Source organism: Pongo pygmaeus, chromosome 20 (genome assembly GCF_028885625.2).
Source record: "Pongo pygmaeus isolate AG05252 chromosome 20, NHGRI_mPonPyg2-v2.0_pri, whole genome shotgun sequence".
Lineage (NCBI taxonomy): Eukaryota > Metazoa > Chordata > Mammalia > Primates > Hominidae > Pongo > Pongo pygmaeus.
This window is the reverse complement of record NC_072393.2, coordinates 50,640,233-50,660,062: the sequence shown is the minus strand read 5'-3', so window position 1 is coordinate 50,660,062 and position 19,830 is coordinate 50,640,233. Positions and strand designations below refer to the sequence as shown.

General features: G+C 50.4%; 1 protein-coding gene across 4 annotated transcripts; it reads right to left on the bottom strand.

Annotated features, from left to right (window-relative positions):
• Positions 1–955: 955 nt before the first annotated feature.
• CEACAM19 (CEA cell adhesion molecule 19) lies at positions 956–14,027 on the bottom strand. Of its 4 annotated transcripts, none has more exons than XM_054463613.2 (8): positions 13,227–14,027; positions 12,255–12,623; positions 8,807–8,957; positions 6,301–6,384; positions 4,931–4,977; positions 3,950–4,035; positions 2,653–2,706; positions 956–1,855 (listed from the first exon to the last, which is right to left on the bottom strand). In XM_054463613.2, the coding sequence occupies exons 1-8, from the start codon at positions 13,279–13,281 to the stop codon at positions 1,799–1,801; spliced, it is 903 nt and encodes a 300-aa protein (XP_054319588.1). In that variant the 5' UTR covers positions 13,282–14,027; the 3' UTR covers positions 956–1,798. The 4 variants fall into 4 exon arrangements, with proteins under 4 accessions (XP_054319588.1, XP_054319589.1, XP_054319592.1 ...); XM_054463614.2 differs by having other exon boundaries at positions 956–1,852; XM_054463617.2 differs by lacking the exon at positions 6,301–6,384 and having other exon boundaries at positions 960–1,855.
• Between the last annotated feature and the right edge of the window lie 5,803 nt (positions 14,028–19,830).

Sequence of the window (19,830 nt, the reverse complement as noted above, 5' to 3'; positions counted from 1 at the left end):
TGACTTTCGGCTCCTTCTCCTGTCTTCAAAGGGCTTTCCTTCCTTTGTTGTCACAGCCCCTCTGACTCACGCTTCCTGTGTCCTTCTTGATTATAAGGACCTGTGTGATTACATGAAGGGCCTGCCAGGGCAATCCAGGATAATCTCCCCAAAGCAGGATCCTGAACTTAATCACAGCTGCATTCTTTTGTCATATAACGTAACATTCACAGGGGATTAGGATGTAGACGTCACTGGGGGGCCGTTATTCAGCCTTTCACAGCACCTTGCTCCTCAAAGCCACAGTCTCGGCAGTGCCTTACCTGGCCCTGCGCCATGTGCCCCTCCATCCATCTCCTGACGTCAACTTCCACCCACCCTTTCCTCCTTCCCCACCCTCTCCACCATACTGGCCGCCTTGCTGCTCTTTTTTTTTGAGGTGGAGTCTTGCTCTGTCACCAAGGCTGGAGTGCAGGGGTGCGATCTTGGCCCACTGCAAACTCCGCCTCCCGGGTTCAAGTGATTTTCCTGCCTCAGCCTCCCCAGTTGCTGGGATTACAGGCGCCCGCCACCATGCCTGGCTAATTTTTGTATTTTTAATAGAGATGGGGTTTCACCATGTTGGCCAGGCTGGTCTTGAACCCCTGACCTCAAGTGATCTGCTTGCCTTGGCTTCCCAAAGTGCTGGGATTACAGGCGTGAGCCACCATGCCCAGCCCCCTTGCTGCTCCTTGAATGTGCCTGGCATGCTTCTGCCCCAGGGCCTTTGCACTGGCTATTCCCTCTGTCTGGAATGCTCTTCCTCCAGAGCCCCACATGGCTCCCTTCTTCCCCTCCTTCAAGTCTTTGCTCATTTTTCACCTTCTCAGCAAGGACCTCTCTGCCCTCTCTAATTAAAAATCTCAGTCCCCCAATACTCTCGACCCCCCCTCCATTTCCCCAATACACTTATCCTCATTTGACAGACAACGCATGCTCATTATTTATTTTATTTCCTGATTCTCTTCCTTGCCAAGCGACCCTCTGGGAAAGTAGGAGTTTTCGTTTTGCTTTCTACCAAGGCTGCAAGAGTCTAGAACTGGGTCTGGCATACAGCAAAGGCTCATTTATTGCTGAATGAATGCATAGATTGGGTGAGGGGAGGACAAGCTGAGGCCACATTTGGGACCGGGGCTGGGGTAGAGTGGAGAAGGGAGCTGCTGCCCAGAGGGACTCAGTGAGATTCAGGGTGGGGGCCAAGATCAGCAGCTGGCAGCGGGTTCTGAGAGGGGAAGGGGTCCGGCAGCTGTGGTCACCTTGCTGGGACTGGCGTGTGGGGCCACAGGCCTGTGAGGCTAGGCCTCTCTGCCACCTGAGGCCCGCATGGTGGGGTGTCTGCCTTGTCCTCAGGGAAAAGACTCTGAGGGTCACTGGTGGAGTGGGGGTAGGGCATTGAGGACAGACAGTTGGGAGCCCAGCCAACTGCCTGGGAGGCAGGCCTGAGGCCACCCTCTTGTCCCCAGATATTCAGATCTTGTGGGACTTTGGCATGGAAAGGGGCCAGAGCCTGCCTTTCACAGGCACATAGCCCAGGCCAGCTTGCTTGAAGGAACAGACCGAAGGCGGGCATGCATTCAGGGGCTGCACAGGGACCTGGGCCTGTTACAGTCTCCTGTCGCCCTGCCAGGACACCTGCCCCATGTGCTGCTGAGTCTTTGCCTGAGTCCACCTCATCGGCCCCACAGCCCCTGACAGCCTTGTCCTGCTGGTCTCAGGTGTGAGGCTCCCAGAGGAGGGCTGGGGCCTTGTCTTCTCCCCGGCTGGCCTGGCCCAGGACCCATCAGGAGGTTGGCACCAGCTGGCAGTAGGGGGCAGGGTCGGGGTTTAGCAGGTCCTGCTTGGGGGGAAGAGAGAACAGAATTATGACTGGGTGGAGGGGGAGAGTCTTGGGGAGACAGAGAGGGACAGAGGATGAGAGACAAAGTGAGATGGAGAGAAACCCACAGAGAGAATGGAAGAGCAAGGTGGAAAGAGAGTGAGAGGCAGAGACAAGAGGCCCTGGAAGAGCCAGTAAATGAGGTGGACACAGTGACAGAGACAAAGATGCAGGAGAGACAGAGAATAGAGAGAGAGACAGAGATGCAGAGAACGAAGATGTAAAGAGATGCATCTTAGACAAGCCAGCATGAACAAACTGGAAACAGAGAAAGACAGATTAAAAAGGACACAGCCAGAGAAATTGAGAGAGAGAGAGAGAGAGTCCAAGAAAGGGGAACACAGACACACAGACATATGTAGGCCACTGAGAGAGAGACAGAACTACAGGGACAGACAGCTGACAGGAGGGGATGGAGAGGGACTCAGCCCTGCGGTGGGGTTTCACTGGGGACCTGACTGGCTGTGTGGCTCCAGGCAATCCCCTGTCCCTCTCTGGGCCTTGTTCCTCCTGTGCAAATTCAAGGTTTTGGATCCCTTTAGCAAAGAAGGAAATTGCAGCCTTGGGAGGAAAAGGGACTTGCCAGGGTCTCTCAGGGAGGCGGTTTGGGCTTCTCCGAGAGCTGAGACCGTGAGGCTTGGGGGGCACGAGGGGAGGAAAGCCCCCAGTTTCAGTTGTCTTGACCCCTCCCCACCCCGGCTTCGGGGCTCCTGGATCCGTGGGATCCCTACCACCCCTCCCAGCTCCCAGCCCCACACCTGGTACTGGTGGTTCTCTGGCCCCGCCTGCAGGCGTGGGGGTGTGGGCAGGGGCTGCAAAGGAAGGACACAGGTGAGTGGGCGCTTGGCACCCCCACCCTCTAACCTTTGACCTTTGGTGCTAGGACAGTCTCAGATTCCAAGTCCCCATTACCCTTCCCAGACTGCGCGAGGCCCCTGGGCAGAGGGGATTAGCTTCCTTACACCTCAGCGTTCTCCTCTGACAAATAGGCACTGGGCCCCAGCTTCGTGTGGTATCCAGTGGCCCGTCAACCACTCCGTTAACTCTCAGTCTACCCCTGTCAACACCTCTGGTTCTAAGCTCTTAGCCTTAGTGTTTTATGTTTCTCTTATTTTTCACTTTTTTAGAAAAAGACAGGATCTTGCTCTGTCACCCAGGCCAGAGTGCAGTGGTGCAATCACCGCTCACTGCAGCCTCAAACTCCTGGGCTCAAGCGATCCTCCCTCCTCAGCCTCCCTGGTAGCTGGGACTATAGGTGCACGCCACCATCCTAGCTAAATTTTTGTAGAGATGGGGTCTCGCTATGTTCCGCAGGCTGGTCTCAAACTCCCGGCCTCAAGCAATCCTCCCACCTTGGCATCCCAAAGTGTTGGGATTTACAGGTGTGAGCCGTCATGCCCAGCTAAGTTTCTCTTTTTATTTAATCTAAATAACTTTTTTTTTTTTGGGATGGAGTTTCACGCCTGTTGCGCAGGCTGGAGTACAGTGGCACGATCTCGGCTCACTGCAACCTCCACCTCCTGGGTTCAAGCGATTCTCCTTCCTCAGCCTCCCGAGTAGCTGGGATTACAGGCATGTGCCATCACACCTGGCTAATTTTTGTATTTTTAGTAGAGATGGGGTTTCACCATGTTGGCCAGGCTGGTCTCAAACTCCTGACGTCAGGTGATCCACCCACCTCTGCCTCCCAAAGTGCTAGAATTATAGCCGCCCAGCCTAAATGACCCATTTTTATAAACCTTTCGTTATATATATATATATAAAACCTCCCCATTATAAAGGGAGTGGCTGCTCAGTGCAGAAAACACAGACAAGTATAAAAGAAAAGAAGATAAAACCCACCCACCAGCCTCCACACCCCAGAGACAATGCTGCTTCTGTTGTGCTGTTTCCTTCCAGTCTCTTTTCCTTAGGATTTTTAAAAACAGGGAACAATATATAGAGAGTTGAGATTCCCAAACCTGGTGTCAAGATGGCCCAGAGGACCACAGCCAGCTCAGAGGGGAGGCGCCTGTTAGCATTGGCTTCAGGGGAGAGGCTGGGGACGGGACTCACCGGGGCTGGGTTTATGGACCTCGTGTCACTGATGGGGGACACCAGGAGGACCGGAGAGGGCATCACTTCATAGATGTTGTTGTCACCTGAAACAGGGGACAGGGGAGGTACCAGAGGACAGGTGGGCCCCACAGGCCACTCTGGCTGCCTGTTGACATTTATTTATTTATTTATTCAACTAACATTTGTACAAACGCTTCTTCTAGCCAAACCCAGTGCTGGGGACACAGTGCTGACCACGACAGTCCCAGGCCTGCCCTTCCAGGACTTACAGTCCAGTGGGGGACGCAGACCAGTCTCCAGAGTGACAACCTGGAGTGTTTAGGGCTGGATTCAGGGGACTGGGGCTGGGTGGGAGCCCAAGAGGGGGTGCCTAAGTAGCCTAGCACTCAGTGAGGGCTTCCTGGAGGAGGGGTCATCTGAGATAGTAGAGAGAAGTAAGAGTGAAGCTAAGGCAGGAGAGGGTGAATGCAGAGGTCTGGTGAGAGAGCCAGCTGTGTTTCAGAAACTATGTTTGATCTGTCTTGTGAAGGGCCTTGAGAACCATGTTAAGCAGACTAAACTTCGTCCCAAGGGCACAGGGGAGCCATGGAGGGCCTTTGAGCAGAGGAGTAACAGGATCAGAAATTTAGAAAGACCTTGTCCCGGGATGGGTTGGAGGTGTCTGGAGGCTGGGAGACCAGTGAGGAGCTGGGTGTGGGGGGTCTAGGAGGCTGGTAGTGCCCTGTGGGGGTGGATGGGATCCACTCGCATGATGGGATGGGGGTGCCAGCCACTGAGAAGAAGAGAAAAAGCAGGTTTGGGGTGGGTGCTGATGTGCTCAGATTATGTGGGTGGAGTTCAGCGGGCCCCAGAGAGGTCTCGGGGCAGGTGCATTGGCAGGCCTCTGAGTGAAAGAGAATAAGGGGGCTTGTGGCTATAGGGGAGAAGGGAGGAGCTGAGAGGAGGGCTAGGTAGTGAGATCTGGGGCTCCCGCCTTACCAGCATCATGAGGAGGGCCCAATTCTGGCTTCTCTGTGGTCGCCATCCTGGGGACACATGGAGGGAATTGATATTAGGATAGAGAGACACTCAGGCAGGTGGAGAGAGACTTAGAGAAGCTGGAAATCCCACCAGGCCCCTGAAAGCCACATGGTCTCTCCTTCAGAGTGAGCTAGGATGAGGCCTGAACTATCCCAGACTCTTCTTCCATAATCCCCATCCGCAGTCCCTCAGTTTCCTTAGCCACCACCTTATGCCAATGAGCAGTGTTCCCCAGACATCACCAATTACAGAGATCACCTAAATCATCCTGCTCCATCCACCTGTCTTATGATTTCCTTAATATTTCTCTTTACATTGATTCATTTGAATACTCTTATTTGTTTTTTATTTTTTTTTTTTTGAGACAGAGTCTCGCTCTGTCGCCCAGGCTGGAGTGCAATGGTGTGATCTCAGCTCACTGCAACCTCCGCCTCCTGGGTTCAAGCGATTCTCTTACCTCAGCCTCCCAAGTAGCTGGGATTATAGGTGTGTGCCACCATGCTTGGCTAATTTTTTTTTTTTTTTGAGACGGAGTCTAGCTCTGTTGCCCAGGCTGGAGTGCAGTGGTACAATCTCGGCTCACTGCAACCTCTGCCTCCTGGGTTCACGCCATTCTCCTGCCTCAGCCTCCCGAGCAGCTGGGACTACAGGGGCCCGCCACCATGACTGGCTAATTTTTTGTATTTTTCGTAGAGACGGAGTTTCACCGTGTTAGGCAGGACGGTCTCGATCTCCTGATCTCGTGATCCGCCCGCCTCGGCCTCTCAAAGTGCTGGGATTACAGGCGTGAGGCACCGCGTCTGGCCCATGCTCGGCTAATTTTGTATTGTTAGTAGAGACAGGGTTTCACCATGTTCGTCAGGTTGATCTGAAACTCCTGACCTCAAGTGGTCCACCAGCCTTGGCCTCCCAAAGTGCTGGGATTACAGGCGTGAGCCACCTCACCCGTCCTGAATTTAAAAAGTACACTGGAACCAAGTGAAATGGCTCATGACTATACTCCCAGCACATTGGGAGACCAAGGCAGGAGACTTTTTTGAGGCCAGGAGTTTGAGACCTGACTGACCCACAAAGTGAGATCCCGTCTCTACAAAAACTACAAAAATTAGCCAGGCGTGGTGGTGCGCACCTGGGGTCCCAGCTACTTGGGAGACTCGGGTGGGAGGATAGTTTGAACCAGGGAGGTGGAGGCTACAGTGAGCTATGATCGCACCACTGTACCCCAACCTCGGCAACAGAGCGAGACTTTGACTCCAAAAACAAAAGTACTCTTGACACCACTATAGCAAGTTTGTTAATTCACCAAATAAGTATTTACAAGCACCAACCATGTGCTGGGCGTCACTGAAGGCACTGGGGACACAGCCGAGCACAAGATGGACAGAGATCCCTGGCCCCCCGGAGCAGGCAGTCTAGGGTGGAAAGAGAGGGGAAGAAAATTGGAATAAAGCATTGACAGTAGAATATCAGAGAGCAACATTCCTTCCCTATGAAGGAAAATGGAGAGAGGGGGAGGGGGTGGAAGGTGTGTGTGCGGTTTTGAGTACAAAAAATAGTAATTGACTGGGCTCAGTGGCTCACGCCTGTAATCCCAACACTTTGGGAGGCCAAGGTGGGCAGATCACCTGAGGTCAGGAGTTTGAGACCATCCTGGCCAACATGGTGAAACCCCGTCTCTACTAAAAATACAAAAGTTAGCCAGGCAAAGTGGTGAGTGCCTGTAATTTCAGCTACTCAGGAAGCTGAGGCAGGAGAATCACTTGAACCCGTGAGGCGGAGGTTGCAGTGAGTCGAGATCGCACCACTGGATTCCAGCCTGGGCGACAAGAGCAAAACAAGAAGAAGAAAAAAAAAAAGCTTGGAAATGGTGCACTCCTGTAGTCCCAGCTACTTGTGGGGCTGAGATGGCAGGATGGCTTGAGCCCAGCAATTCAAGACCAGCCAGGGCAACACAGGGAGATCTTATTTTTACAAAAAGTAAAAAATAAGCTAGGCATGGTGGTGCATGCCTGTAATTCGAGCACTTTGGGAGGCTGAGGTGGAAGAATCGCTTAAGGCCAGGAGTTTGAGGTCAGCTTGGGCAACAGAGCAAGATGCCGTCTCTACAAAAAATAATAATATAGATAATTAGCCAGGTGTGGTAGCACAGGCCTGTGGTCCCAGTTACCCAGGAGGCTGACGTGGGAGGATCACTTGAGCCCAGGAGTCTGAGGCTGCAGTAAACTATGATCATGCCACTGCACTCCAGCCTGGGTGACAGAGCAAGACCCTGTCTCTTTAAAAAAGAAAAAGAAATAGGCCAGGCGCAGTGGCTCACGCCTGTAATTCCAGCACTTTGGGAGGCCGAGGCCGGCGGATTGCCTGAGATCAGGAGTTTGAGACCATCCAGGGCAACATGGTGAAACCCCATCTCTACTAAAATACAAAAAATTAGCCGGGGGTTGTGGTGCACGCCTGTAGTCTCAGCTACTTGGGAGGCTGAGGAACGAGAACTGCTTGAGTCCCAGAGGTGGAGGTTGCAGTGAGCTGAGACTGGGCCACTACACTGCAGCAAGACTCTGTCTCAAAAAAAAAAAAAAAAAAAAAAGAAGAAAACAGAATCCATGGCACATAAGGAAGAGTTGAGAAAGGAGACAAAATTGCTGCTTTCATATTCTGGGAACTGGTGAGTGGCAGAAAAATTAGACATCTTATCTACAATCAGTTCAGAATCAATTTCAAGAGACAAAGTTCTGAAGACGCTGATGTCATAAGAAAGGAATTTTTCACGAATAGACTCTCCCTGGGGGAAACAGGACCCCATCTCTCTCTCTCTCTGTCCCCACATAGAAGTAGGTAGCATCTGATAGCTGTGCCTGCCGCTGTCCACTCCCCTTCTTTGACAATAGCAACCAGTTTTCCTTTGGAGAGTCGGTCTACACTCTCAATCCACTTGATTAAACGGAGTTGGATCTATCCCAGTCTCTAGGGCTGCACAAATAGCCCAAGTTTGGCCAATCAGAGCTTTCCCTGGCCACCAACCCCTGGCCACAGTGATTGGTTCATGAAAAGTCATGTGATCTGAGTTAAGCCAATGAGAGGTAGACTTGGGGCTTTTGTTGGAACTACCAGGAACAAGGTGGTATCCTTGCTGGGAATGGGTAAACAAGTGGAGTATGAGCCTGGGCCCCCTGGGAGTGATCTTGTTGCAACAGGGGAGAGCCTGCCTGAGAATGAAGCCACTGAAGAAAAATACAGAGTTGAGGAGTATATAAGGGAGTCATTTGAGAACATTGAGCCCCTGGATGCAGCCCTACCTGAAGTTAATAAGTTACGTAGTATTAAACAATTCCTTGTTTTTAGGCAGGGAACAGTGGCTCATGCCTGTATTCTCAGCACTTTGGGAGGCCAAAGCTGGAGGATCACTTGAGCCCAAGAGTTCGAACCGGCCTGGGCAAAACCCCATCTCTACAAAAATAAAAAAAATTAGCCAGGCTTGGTGGTGCATACCTGTAGTCTCAGCTACCTGGAAGGCTGAGGTAAAAGACTCACCTGAGCCCGGGGAAGTCGAGGCTGCAGTGAGTCGTGATTGTGCCACTGCACTCCAGCCTGGGTGACAGAGCGAGACCCTGTCTAAAATTCCTTGTTTTTGGTAAGTCAGTTTAAGAATAGGTTTCCTGTCCCTTGCAATGCAGAATTCTGTTTAATACAGGATAGAAAGATCCTTTTCACCCCAGGAGTTCCAAGATTTGATGAGATTGTGTATGAGCTGGATGATGTGACTTGTGGAAGAATCCATGGGGCTTGAGAAGACAGTGGGAGGAGACAGGAGAGGGACACTTGGGGACCCTGTACCTGTGGCTCTGGCCCCTCCAGTTCCTTGTCACCAGGAGATAGGCAACGCAGCTGATGAGAAGGGCCCCGGCAGCAAGAGATCCAATGATGGTGGCCGCCAGGATCCCAGCGTTGGTGGGCAGGTGTGTACTGGGCAGCTCCTTATTCTTTTCTGAGGGGTGAGAGAAAGAAAGAGAGACGGGGGACTGTGCGATGTCTCCTGAGGGCTCCCTCAGTCCCCCACCGACTGTATCAGTGACTGCATGGAGAACTGAAGTGCAGTTTCCTATTTCCAGCCCAGAGCTTTCTCCTGCTTTTCAGATCTGAGTATCCAACCATCTGGGTGGCACATAAAATCCAACATGTCCCAGCGGGCTGGGCGCGGTGCTCACACCTGTAATCCCAGCAATTTGGGAGGCCGAGGCGGGAGGATCACTTGAGCCCAGGAGTTCGAGACCAGCCTGGGCAACATAGTGAGACCCTATCTCTATTAAAAAAAAAATTCAACATGTCCCAGATGGAACTCCTTAGCTGTCCTATATCTCGATGTTGCTGCTTCCCTAGGATTTCATACGATCCTCAGCACATCCAAAATCTGCTTGCTGACATGCTCCCCAACCCTACGCCATCAAACTGATTTTTTTTTTCTTTTTTGAAACAGCGTCTCACTCTGTTGCCCAGGCTGGAGTGCAGTGGCATGATCACGGTTCACTGCAGCCTCCAACTCCTGGGCTTAAGCCATCCTCTCACCTCAGTCCCCCAAGTAGCTGGGACTACAGGCACACACTACCACTCCTGGCTAATTTTTAAATTTTTTGTAAAGAAGGGGTGTCACTAAATTACTCAGGCTGGTCTCAAATTCCTGGACTCAAGTAATTCTACTGGCTTGGTCTCCCAAAGTGTTGGGATTACAGACGTGAGCCACCGAGCCCAGACCCAATCTGCTTTGATTTTTCTCACTTCGGTTGATGATACCTGAATCCCTTCAGCAGAAGGATGAGGTTCTGGGCTGTGTTTTGCAGGAGATGTAGGGGATTCGGAGGATTCTTAAACTGGACTTGCCAGAATTAAGATCACGCCTACCTGGCTCTTACCCTCTGACCTCCCAGCTTTACTCTCAAGCTGGACATCTGTTCCATTCCAACCCTTCTTGGCAGCTAAGCTCATAGACTATGAGATACTAATGCTGCCTACTGGCTGTGTGGCCTTGGGCAAATTACTCAATCTCTCTGTGACTTGGTTCGTCTGTGAAATGAGGATAATACGAATACCTAGTTCTTAGGGTTGTTATGAAGTTTGAAATACACACACACACACACACACGCTGTTCTCTCAATGATCCAACGAAGAAGTAAGCTCTGTGCCATTTTACAGATAAGGAAACTGAGGCACGGAACAGTAAATTGACTTGCCTGATGGCTCACAATAAGTGCAGTGCTGGGATCATACCCAGGCCACCTGAACTCCTTAATGACCACGCTGTGCAGGCTTCCAAAAGGGGCACCTGTGACCTGAGAACCCTGGAAATGTGGGGAGAAGCCACTTCAGGCTCCATGAGTGAAGTAAGGACTGTTATCTCCAACCGGACTAGAGTGTCATTTTATGCAGATTTGTGTAACCAAATTAATGTATATGTTGAGTCAACTTTTGCCTATTTCATCCATTTCTCTAAAGTTTTTTCTATTCACTGTCCAAAATCCATTTTAAAATTTAACTAGGGGCCAGGAGTGGTGGCTCACGCCTGTAATCCCAGCACTTTGGGAGGCTGAGGTGGGTGGATCGCCTGAGCTCAGGAGTTGGAGACCAGCCTGGGCAACATGGCGAAACCCAGTCTCTACCAATAAATAAAAAAAGTTAGCTGGGTGTGATGGCATGCGCCTACAGTCCCAGCTACACGGGAAGCTGAGGTGGGAGGATCGCTTGAGCCCAGGAGGTGGAGGTTACAGTGAGCTGAGACTGGGCATGGTGGCTTATTCTTGTAATCCCAGCACTGGGAGGCCAAGGTGGAAGGATCGCTTGAGGCCAGGAGTTTGAGACCAGCCTGAGCAATACCAGTAAGACCCTGTCTCCACAATCTTGCTTTTAAATTGAAAAAAAAAAAAAAAAAAAAGGCATACAATCTATTTACAAGTGCTGTACCCTCATAATCTAATCACCTCCCACAAGCCCCAGTTTTTTTTTTTTTTTTGAGATGGAGTCTTGCTCTGTTGCCCAGGCTGGAGTGCAGTGGCATGATCTCGGTTCACTGCAACCTCTGCCTCCCGGGTTCAAGTGATTATCCTGCCTCCCAAGTGGCTGGCATTACAGGCATCTGCCACCCCACCATGCCCAGCTAATTTTTGTATTTTTAGCAGAGACGGGGTTTCACCATGTTGGCCAGGGTGATCTCGAACTCCTGACCTCAGGTGATCCACCCACCTCAGCCTCCCAAAGTGCTGGGATAACAGGTGTAAGCCACCATGCCAGGCCCAAGCCCCACCTTTTAATACGATCATCTTGGAGGTTAGGATTTCAACATATAAATTCTAAGGGGATCTGCGTCCTGTGGAAATGGCAAGGGGCCACAGCACCTCCCTCCCTCAATCACCTTCTTCTGGTCCCTCCTCTAAGGTCACTTCTTGAGTGAGGTTTCCCTGATGACCTCCTTTCCCATGTCACATCATTCTGGTTCGTATTCTTTACTCAGCAAGTCATAACCACTGCGTGCCTCCATTTTTCAATCTGTAAAATGGAGACAATAATGGCACCCGCCTCATGGAGTTGTTTTAAGGTAAAAATGAGTAAACATAGAGTAGTGGTTCTCAACCAGGGGTGATTCTTATCCCAGTGTGGAGACATTTGGTAATATCTGAAGACATTTTTGGTTGGCATGACTAGGAAGCTGCTACTGGTACCCAGTGAGTAGAGGCCAGGGGTGCTGCTGAAATCTCTGCAACGCACAAACCCTCTACTAGGAAGAACTGGCCAATACAAAACATCAGTAGTGCTGAAGCTGAGAAACCATGCTTTAGGGAAAATGTTTAAGGTGGTGCCTGGCTCTCAACAATCACCAAAGAAATGCCAGCTGTCATTATTGCCCACCGCCCTTTCCCTCACACTTTGCCCCGAGTGGATTCATCAGTAAATACTCGCTTTATGAACATAAAGATTGAGGGATGCATTCCTCACAACCAGGCATACAGTAAGTGCTCGATAAAAATTTGGTTAATCTTAGTGCATGTGAAAGGTAAATGAGATGGTGCATTCTCCAGTGTCAGGCACAAGGCAGGCATTTCGTAGATATTTTATTAGTTAATGCATGTGAGGGTTAAAGACTATGTCTGGGGATTGGTACACAGTAGACACTCAATATGTGTCGAGTGAATGAATGAGACGACCAAATGAAATGGTGTTTGCACAGCACCTGGTGCATGGTAGCTGCTCAGGGCTTATTAGCTTCCTCACTTCATCCCCAGACCCTAACACTTACCAGCTACCTGGACCTCAGTCTTGGCCTTCATAGTCCATTCAGAGTTGATGGTAATGGCTACTTGGTAGGTGCCACTGTCTGCAGGCTGGGCGCGGCGCAGCAGCATGGAACCATTGGGGAAGCCCACGATGTCTCGCTGTCCCATGGCACTGCCATCCCTCTGAGGCCGTTGTATCCCAGGGATGTAGGTAAATAGCCTCGTGCCTCCATACGTCTCCTCCCCCAGGTACCAGTTGAAGTCCTGGAAGGTGTCTGGGACACCCTGGACTGACAGGAGAAGGTCCTGGTTCTTTTGAGGCTGCTCTGGAATCTTCTGGATATAGAGAGCTGCCTGGGAGCCTTGGAGCATCCAGAGGACCAGGATTGAGGCTGTGGGAAGTAATAGGGAAGGGCTGAGATCAGCGGTGTTGCCAGGGACCATGGCATGCTCCTCTCTAGATAGAGATCTTCAGCAGGGAGCAAGGACTCTGAGTGCTGCTCATTGGAAACAATGCTGGGATTGATTAGTGATGTCTGCCCTGGGTGCAGGAGGGGGAACACAGGCATGGTTACCACAGATTTGCCATCCTATTGATCCAGAGGTTTTTCTACCTTGGGATGCTGTGTGGCCTGCTTCTAAACACATGGACTCTCTGAATTCATTCATTCATTTATTCAACCAATACTTATAGGCATATGTAATATAAGCTATAATACCAACTATATATAATACATCTAAACTTCCTTCAATTTCTAGACACTGGAGATATAGCAGGGAACCAAACATACATAAATTTCTGCCTTCATGGTCCTAACATTATAGAAGGTTCCATAGATAAAATGGCAATGAGGCTGTGATTCTGTTGCCCCTCCCCCATCTTACTCTAATTTCATCCTCTCAGGTAATCTTTCCCTACTTCTAAGAGGAAACTTCAGTCTCTGGGCTGAGTCCCCATTTCTCCCCTTGGCCTTTAGGGTCTATTTCCTCCTTACCTGAGAGCAGGAGGCTCTTTGAGAAGCAGCCCTGGGTCCCCATGGGAATCTCCATCTTGGCGTCTTGTGGAAATGCCAAGGGGCCACGAGCTGGACACTAAGGGGGCCAGAGGGGAGGGCCCTGGCTGTCTGAAGTAGGCCAGCTCGGCGGGGATCCCAGGGGTGCCTTAGAGACACCGCTGGGGCTGGCTCAGCCCCAGCATGCCCTGTCCACGGGCTCTGGAGGCTCCACCTATACTCCCTGGGATGGGAGCACAGACAGAGGTTGAACCAGTTTTTCAGGGTGACTGGGGAACTTCCCAGGACTCCTCCCCTGACCCTCTTCAACCTCTTTTTCTCACTCAGCGTGACTACAACAGCAGTCACTATAGCAATAGTCATAACAGCCTCTGTTTGAACAATTCCCCTGGGTTTGTTCAAACACTCACTGCCTCATTCAGCAGCCACCATAAATAACTGTTCCCATTGCACAGATGTGGAAACAGAGGCCCAGGAAAAGAGGCAAGTCTGCCAATAGACAGAGGTGGGATTTCACCTGTGGCTGACTCACTTGAAGGCTCTGAGACAGGCTGGGTGCGGTGGCTCATGCCTGTAATCCCAGCATTTTGGGAGGCCAAGGTGGGTAGATCACGAGGTGAGGAATTTGAGACCAGCCTGGCCAACATGGTGAAACCCTGTCTCTACTAAAAATACAAAAATTAGTCGGGCGTGGTGGTGGGCGCCTGTAATCCTAGCAACTGGGGAGGCTGAGGCAGGAGAATCACTTGAACTTGGGAGGCAGGGGTTGCAGGGAGCCAAGATCCCACCACTGCACTCCAGCCTGGGTGACAGAGCGAGACTTCGTCTCAAAAAAAAAAAAAAAGCTCTTAGCCTCGTTTTTTTTTTTTTTTTTTTTTTTTTCCTTTTGAGATGGAGTTTTGCTCTTGTTGCCCAGGCTGGAGTGCAATGGCGCAATCTCAGTTCACCGCAACCTCTGCCACCTGGGTTCAAGTGATCGTCCCACCTCAGCGAGTAGCTGGGAATACAGGCATGCGCCACCACGCCCGGCTACTTTTGTAGTTTTAGTAGAGACGGGGTTTCTCCATGTTGGTCAGGCTGGTCTTGAACTCCTGACCTCAGGTGATCTGCCCACCTCGGCCTCCTGAAGTGCTGGGATTACAAGTGTGAGCCACCGCGCTTGTCCTGTTTTTTTTTTTTTTCTTGAGACAGGGTCTTGCTCTGTCTTTCCATTCATGAACATTGGTTGTCTTACCATTTAAATATGTCACCTATAATTGCAAGAATATTTGTAGTTTTTGGAGTGGTTTCTTTTTTAGATGCTCTGCCACCCAGGCTGGAGTACAGTGGCACAATCTCAGTTTACTGCAACCTCCGCCTCCCAGATTCAAGTGATTCTTCTGCCTCAGCCTTCTGAGTGGCTGGGATTACAGGCATGCATCACCATGCCTGGCTAATTTTTGTATTTTTAGTAGAGATGGGATTTTGCCATGTTGGCCAGGCTGGTCTCAAACTCCTGACCTCAGATGATCCTCCTGCCTTGGCCTCCCAAAGTACTAGAAGTATAGGCATGAGCCACTGCACCCAGCCCCAGAGTGTATGTTTTGTACTTTTTTGGATCATGTTTATTCCAAGTGTGTTACTCTTTTTTTTTTTTTTAAGACAGAGTCTCACTCTGTTGCCCAGGCTGGAGTATAGTGGCATGATCATTGCTCACTGCAGCCTCCAACTCCTGGGCTCAAGCAATCCTCCCATCTCAGCCTCCTGAGTAGCTGGGACCACAGTTGTGTGCTACCATCCCTGGCCAATTTTTTTATGTTTTGTAGAGATGGGTTCTCACTATGTTGCCCCAGGCTGACTCACTTGAAGTGACTCACTTGAGTTCACTTGAACTCCTGGGCTCAAGTGATCCTCCCACCTTAGCCTCCCAAAGTACTGGGATTACAGATGTGACCCACCACACCTGGCCTAGCCTATTTTTTAAAAAGCATCCTCCATTCATTCCAGCACACATTCCCAGTGCCCAGTTATGGGTGCTGGGTGATGTTGGTGACACAGTGATGATTGAGACCACCTCTGCTCTGCCCTCTGTCCACAGTAGGGCACACAATCCTGTAGGGTATGGGGGGGGCAGACCCCTCTCACACAATTATGATCCAGAGTGATCAGGGCTGGGATGGAGGAGCCCAGGAGTCTGGGAGAGCCCGAGGAGACACACCTCATTCAACTTGACAGCTAGGGAGGGCTTCCTGGGGGAGGGGGCATCTGAGCTGAGACCTGGAGTAAGAGTAGAAATGAGGCAGATGATGGGGTGAGGCAGCGTGAGGTGCATCAGGCAGCATAAACAGCAATGCAAGGATGAGGATGCTGAGATAGTCATCGAAGTGTATCGAGGAGGTTGCAATATCTTGGGTGAGTGGAGCCGGGAAGGAGGGTGTGGGACCTGTGTGTGTGATGCTGGGAGGTGGGAGAGATCAAGTGTGCTCTGTTGGTTGGATCAACAGAGCTTGGGTGATAGAGGGTCTAGTGTTATGCTGTTTAATATCATAGCTATTAGTCATATGTGGCTATTTAAATATAAATTTAGGCCAGGCACAGGTGACTCACACTTGTAATCCTACCCCTCTGAGAGGCTGAGGTGGGAAGATTGCTTGAGCCTAAGAATTGGAGACCAGGCTGGGCAACATAGTAGGACCCCATCTTTACACAAAAAAATTTAAAAAATTAGGTAGGCTTGGTGGCTTTTAACTGTAGTTCCAGTTACTCAGAAGGCTGAGGCAGGAGGATCGCTGAGCCTGGGAGGTCGAGGCTGCAGTGAACTTTGATCATGACACTGCACTCCAGCCTGGACGACAGAGTGAGACCCTGTCTCAAAAAAATATATTGAATAGGCCAGGCGTGGTGGCTCATGCCTGTAGTCCTAGCACTTTGTGGGGCAGAGGCAGGCAGATCACTTGAGGTCAGGAGTTCAAGACCAGCCTGGGCAACATGATGAAACCCTGTCTCTACTAAAAATGCAAACATTAGCTGGCTGTGGTGGCGCACGCCTGTAATCCCAGCTACTCGGGAGGCTGAGGCAGGAGAATCGCTTGAATCCAGGAGGCGGAGGTTATAGTGAGCCGAGATTGTGCCACTGCACTCCAGCCTGGGCAAGAGAGCAAGACTCCATCTCCAAAATAAAATTGAACATATATATATATATAAAATATGTAAAAATGTATATATGTGTATGAATATGTATATATAAATGAATATGTGTGTATATATATGCAAAGTAATTAAAATTAAATGCATTAAAAAATGCAGTTCCTCAAACTAGCCACTTTCAAGTGCTCACTAGCCTCATGTGATCAGTGGCTACTCCATTGGACAGCACAGATAGAGAACATTTTCATCATCATCTCAGAAAGTTCTATTCGGGAGCGAGAGCTGACCTAGGGATCTGAGGTAGGTGGTGCCAGGCATTTCTACCCGGTGAGGTCCATCAGGAAGAGACAGCTAGGTCGGGGTGTGGTGTATCCATAGCACTTTGTGTGTGTCTGAGTGTTCTGGACACACGTCTTCAGCTTGTCGGGGGTGATGGTATCTTCTAGAGGCCCCAGGTTGAGGCAAATCAAGAATCTTGACGTTGAACTGCCTTGAAGGATGGAGTGGCCCAGCTATAGACTGAATGGCTGTAGACTCCAGGGCAGCTCTGCCGTGAGCTGGTGAGTCTGGCTGAAAACTTGGTTCTACCACCATATGGCTGGGGTATTTTGTGGCACACGACTTCGTCTCTCCGGGCCTCAGCCTCCTCCCCTGGAGAATGGGGATAAGCATCACCACCTCACAGGGATGTTGGAAGAACTGCATGCAAGAGGCCCGGCAAACAAGCAACAAATGCCTGTCATTGTTATTATTATTATTGCTGTTGACCTTGTCTTTGGACTTGCGCCACCTCCCACATTGCCCCCACCCCTCGTGACCCTGCTCAAGAGAAGTGTATTTTCCCTGGAGGGATTTTCAGTCCTCCACATCCTCGATGTTCCTTAATGCCTGGAAGATTTCATGCTGGGTTCATGGGGTCAGAGTACCCTCAGAATCCACCTGACAGAGTCTTGCTTTGTTGCCCAAGCTGGAGTGCAGTGGCACGATCTCAGCTCACTGCAACCTCCGCCTCCCAGGTTCAAGCGATTCTCTTGCCTCAGCCTCCCGAGTAGCTGGGACTATAGGCGCACGCCACCACGCCCGGCTTATTTTTGTATTTCTAGTAGAGACGAGGTTTCACCATGTTGGCCAGGCTGGTCTCGAACTCCTGACCTCAGGTGATCCAACCCACCTCGGCCTCGCAGAGTGTTGGGATTACGGGCGTGAGCCATCGTGCCCGGCCCTTCAATCCTTCCTTCAGTTTTGTAGTTTCCTTGGTCTGTCTCTGGGAGAGAAGTTGTTGCAAACCCAGCAGTTATTTCCAGGCATGGATTAAGCAAAGCCAGCTATTCTGGATTTTCCGGTGGCTGGATTCTACTCTCTCTCCTGTCTCCGTCCCTGCCTCCCTCCCTTCTTCCCTCCCTCCCTCTCTCTTTCTTCCTCTCCCTTTCAAACAATCACTTCGATTCCTTTTGCATTATTAAAAGAAGAGTCAAGGTTTATTGCAGAACTTTTAGACAGTACTTAAAAGAGAATAAAATTCAAACATGTTCCAGCCACCCAGACAGAGGTAGTCACTGCTGGTAACAGACGTCTAGGAGTGTCCCGCAGCCTTCATCCGGGCCTCTCCCCAGCCCCAGAAGGCAGGTCCTGATTGGTCCAGCCTTCCAGGCGGTCCCATTCTTTTGGCCAGGGATTGGTTGAGCGGTGGGCGGCGCTGGTGAATGAGACCGGAAAAGACGCTGCTGGTTGAGGTTTCTCGTTCCTACAAAGGCTCACCCAGGTAGGGATGGGCAGCTTCTCTGGGTCTGAGTCTGGATGTGATGCCCGGAATGCAGCAGCCATCTTGGCACCAGAGGGTGATGCCAATATGTGGAGGAAAGCAGAACAAACAGCAGAGCAGCAGAACTGGGCCTACATGCCATGCCCGGAGTAGAGCCAGACGATCCAGTTCTTTTTTTTTTTTTTTTGGAGACAGAGTCTCGCTCTTGTCATCCAGGCTGGAGTGCAGTGACTCGATCATGGCTTACTGCAGCCTCCACCTCCCGGGTTCAAGGGATTCTCCCACCTCAGCCTTCTGAGTAGCTGGGATTACAAGCATGCACCACCACGCCCGGCTAAGTTTTTTTGTAGAGACACGGTTTCACTATGGGCTGGTCTTGAACTCCTTACCTCAAGTGATCCACCCGCTGCAGCCTCCCAAAGTGCTGGGATTACAGGCGTGAGCCACTGCGCCCAGCCCATAATTTTTTTTAAAAAGTTAGATTTCAGTAGCACAGGCATTTTTACCCCAAGCAATCAGCAACCCAGAGGCTTCTGGGACCTCACAGCTCCTCAAGGTGAGATCATATCAACCTGAAAAGATTCCCGACTCCCATGCAGGAGCAATGCGGAGGGAGGGTGTGGAGTGTTTTAGCCTCTTTATGATCTCCATCATACCCCGCCCCCCGCCAAGTCTCTGATATGGATAGTTGCGGTTTTCTTAACCTTACTATAAGTTTATACAACACCTATACCAAAATTCTGGGCCCACTCTCCATTCCCGGCTCTGTGGACTCCAAGGATGCCCCCTCCCTTCAGAAAAACGTCATCACCTACGTCGCTGGTGGGAACAGAACTCAGCACAACTTCTGTGAGGGTTCATTTGTCAATATCTATCACAATGACAAGAAACATACTCTTTGGCCCAGCAATTCCACCTCCAGGAGTGTGTCCTACACTCAGGTGTCAACATGAGCTAAATGACAGTGTGCATTGGCCAGGCACGGTGGCTTATGCCTATAAATCCCAGTACTTTAGTAGGAGGCCGAGGCGGGAGGATTATTTGAGCCCAGGAGTTTGAGACCAGCCTGGGCAAGATGGGAAGATTCCTGTCTCTAAAATAAAAAAAAAAAATAAGTAAAATAAATGACAGTGTGTAAAGTTATTCACTACAACATTATAATAGTAAAAGGCTGGAAATGATACAAATGCCTGTCCTCAGGGGCCTCGTTAAAAAAGCCCTGTACATCCCTCCCATGGAACATGAGGTGGGTGTAGAACAACTAAGGAGGCATTCTCTGAATTGCCAGAAACTGAGCAACAAAAGTAAGGTCCAGGGCGGGCATGGTGGCTCACATCTGTAATCCCAGCACTTTGGGAGGCCAAGGCAGGAGGGGCACTTGAGCCCAGCAGTTCCAGACCAGCCTAGGCAACATAGCGAGACGCTCATCTCTACAAAAGTTAAAAAGAAATTTAGCCAGGTGGGGTGGCGCCCACCTATAGTCCCAGCTACTCGGGAGGCTGAGATGGAAGGATCGCCCGAGCCCAGCAGGTCGAGGCTGCAATGAGCCATGATCATGCCACTGCACTCCAGCCTGGGCAACAAAGTGAGACTCTGTTTCTAAAATAAATAAATAAATAAACAAATAATAAATAAATAAATAAAGTGCACTATTCAATGGTTTTTTGGTATAATTAATTTTCAAAAATGGTGGTTAAA

Excerpts from the sequence above, each read along its gene's own strand:
- CEACAM19 (XM_054463613.2), bottom strand. The coding sequence starts at position 13,281 with ATGGAGATTCCCATGGGGACCCAGGGCTGCTTCTCAAAGAGCCTCCTG. Across the intron at positions 6,385-8,806 it reads TGGAGGGGCCAGAGCCACAG|ACTGCCTGCTCCGGGGGGCC; the intron begins GTACAGGGTCCC and ends TTTCCACCCTAG. Across the intron at positions 4,978-6,300 it reads TCAGTGACGCCCAGCACATG|GATGGCGACCACAGAGAAGC; the intron begins GTTGGTGCTTGT and ends ATGTGTCCCCAG.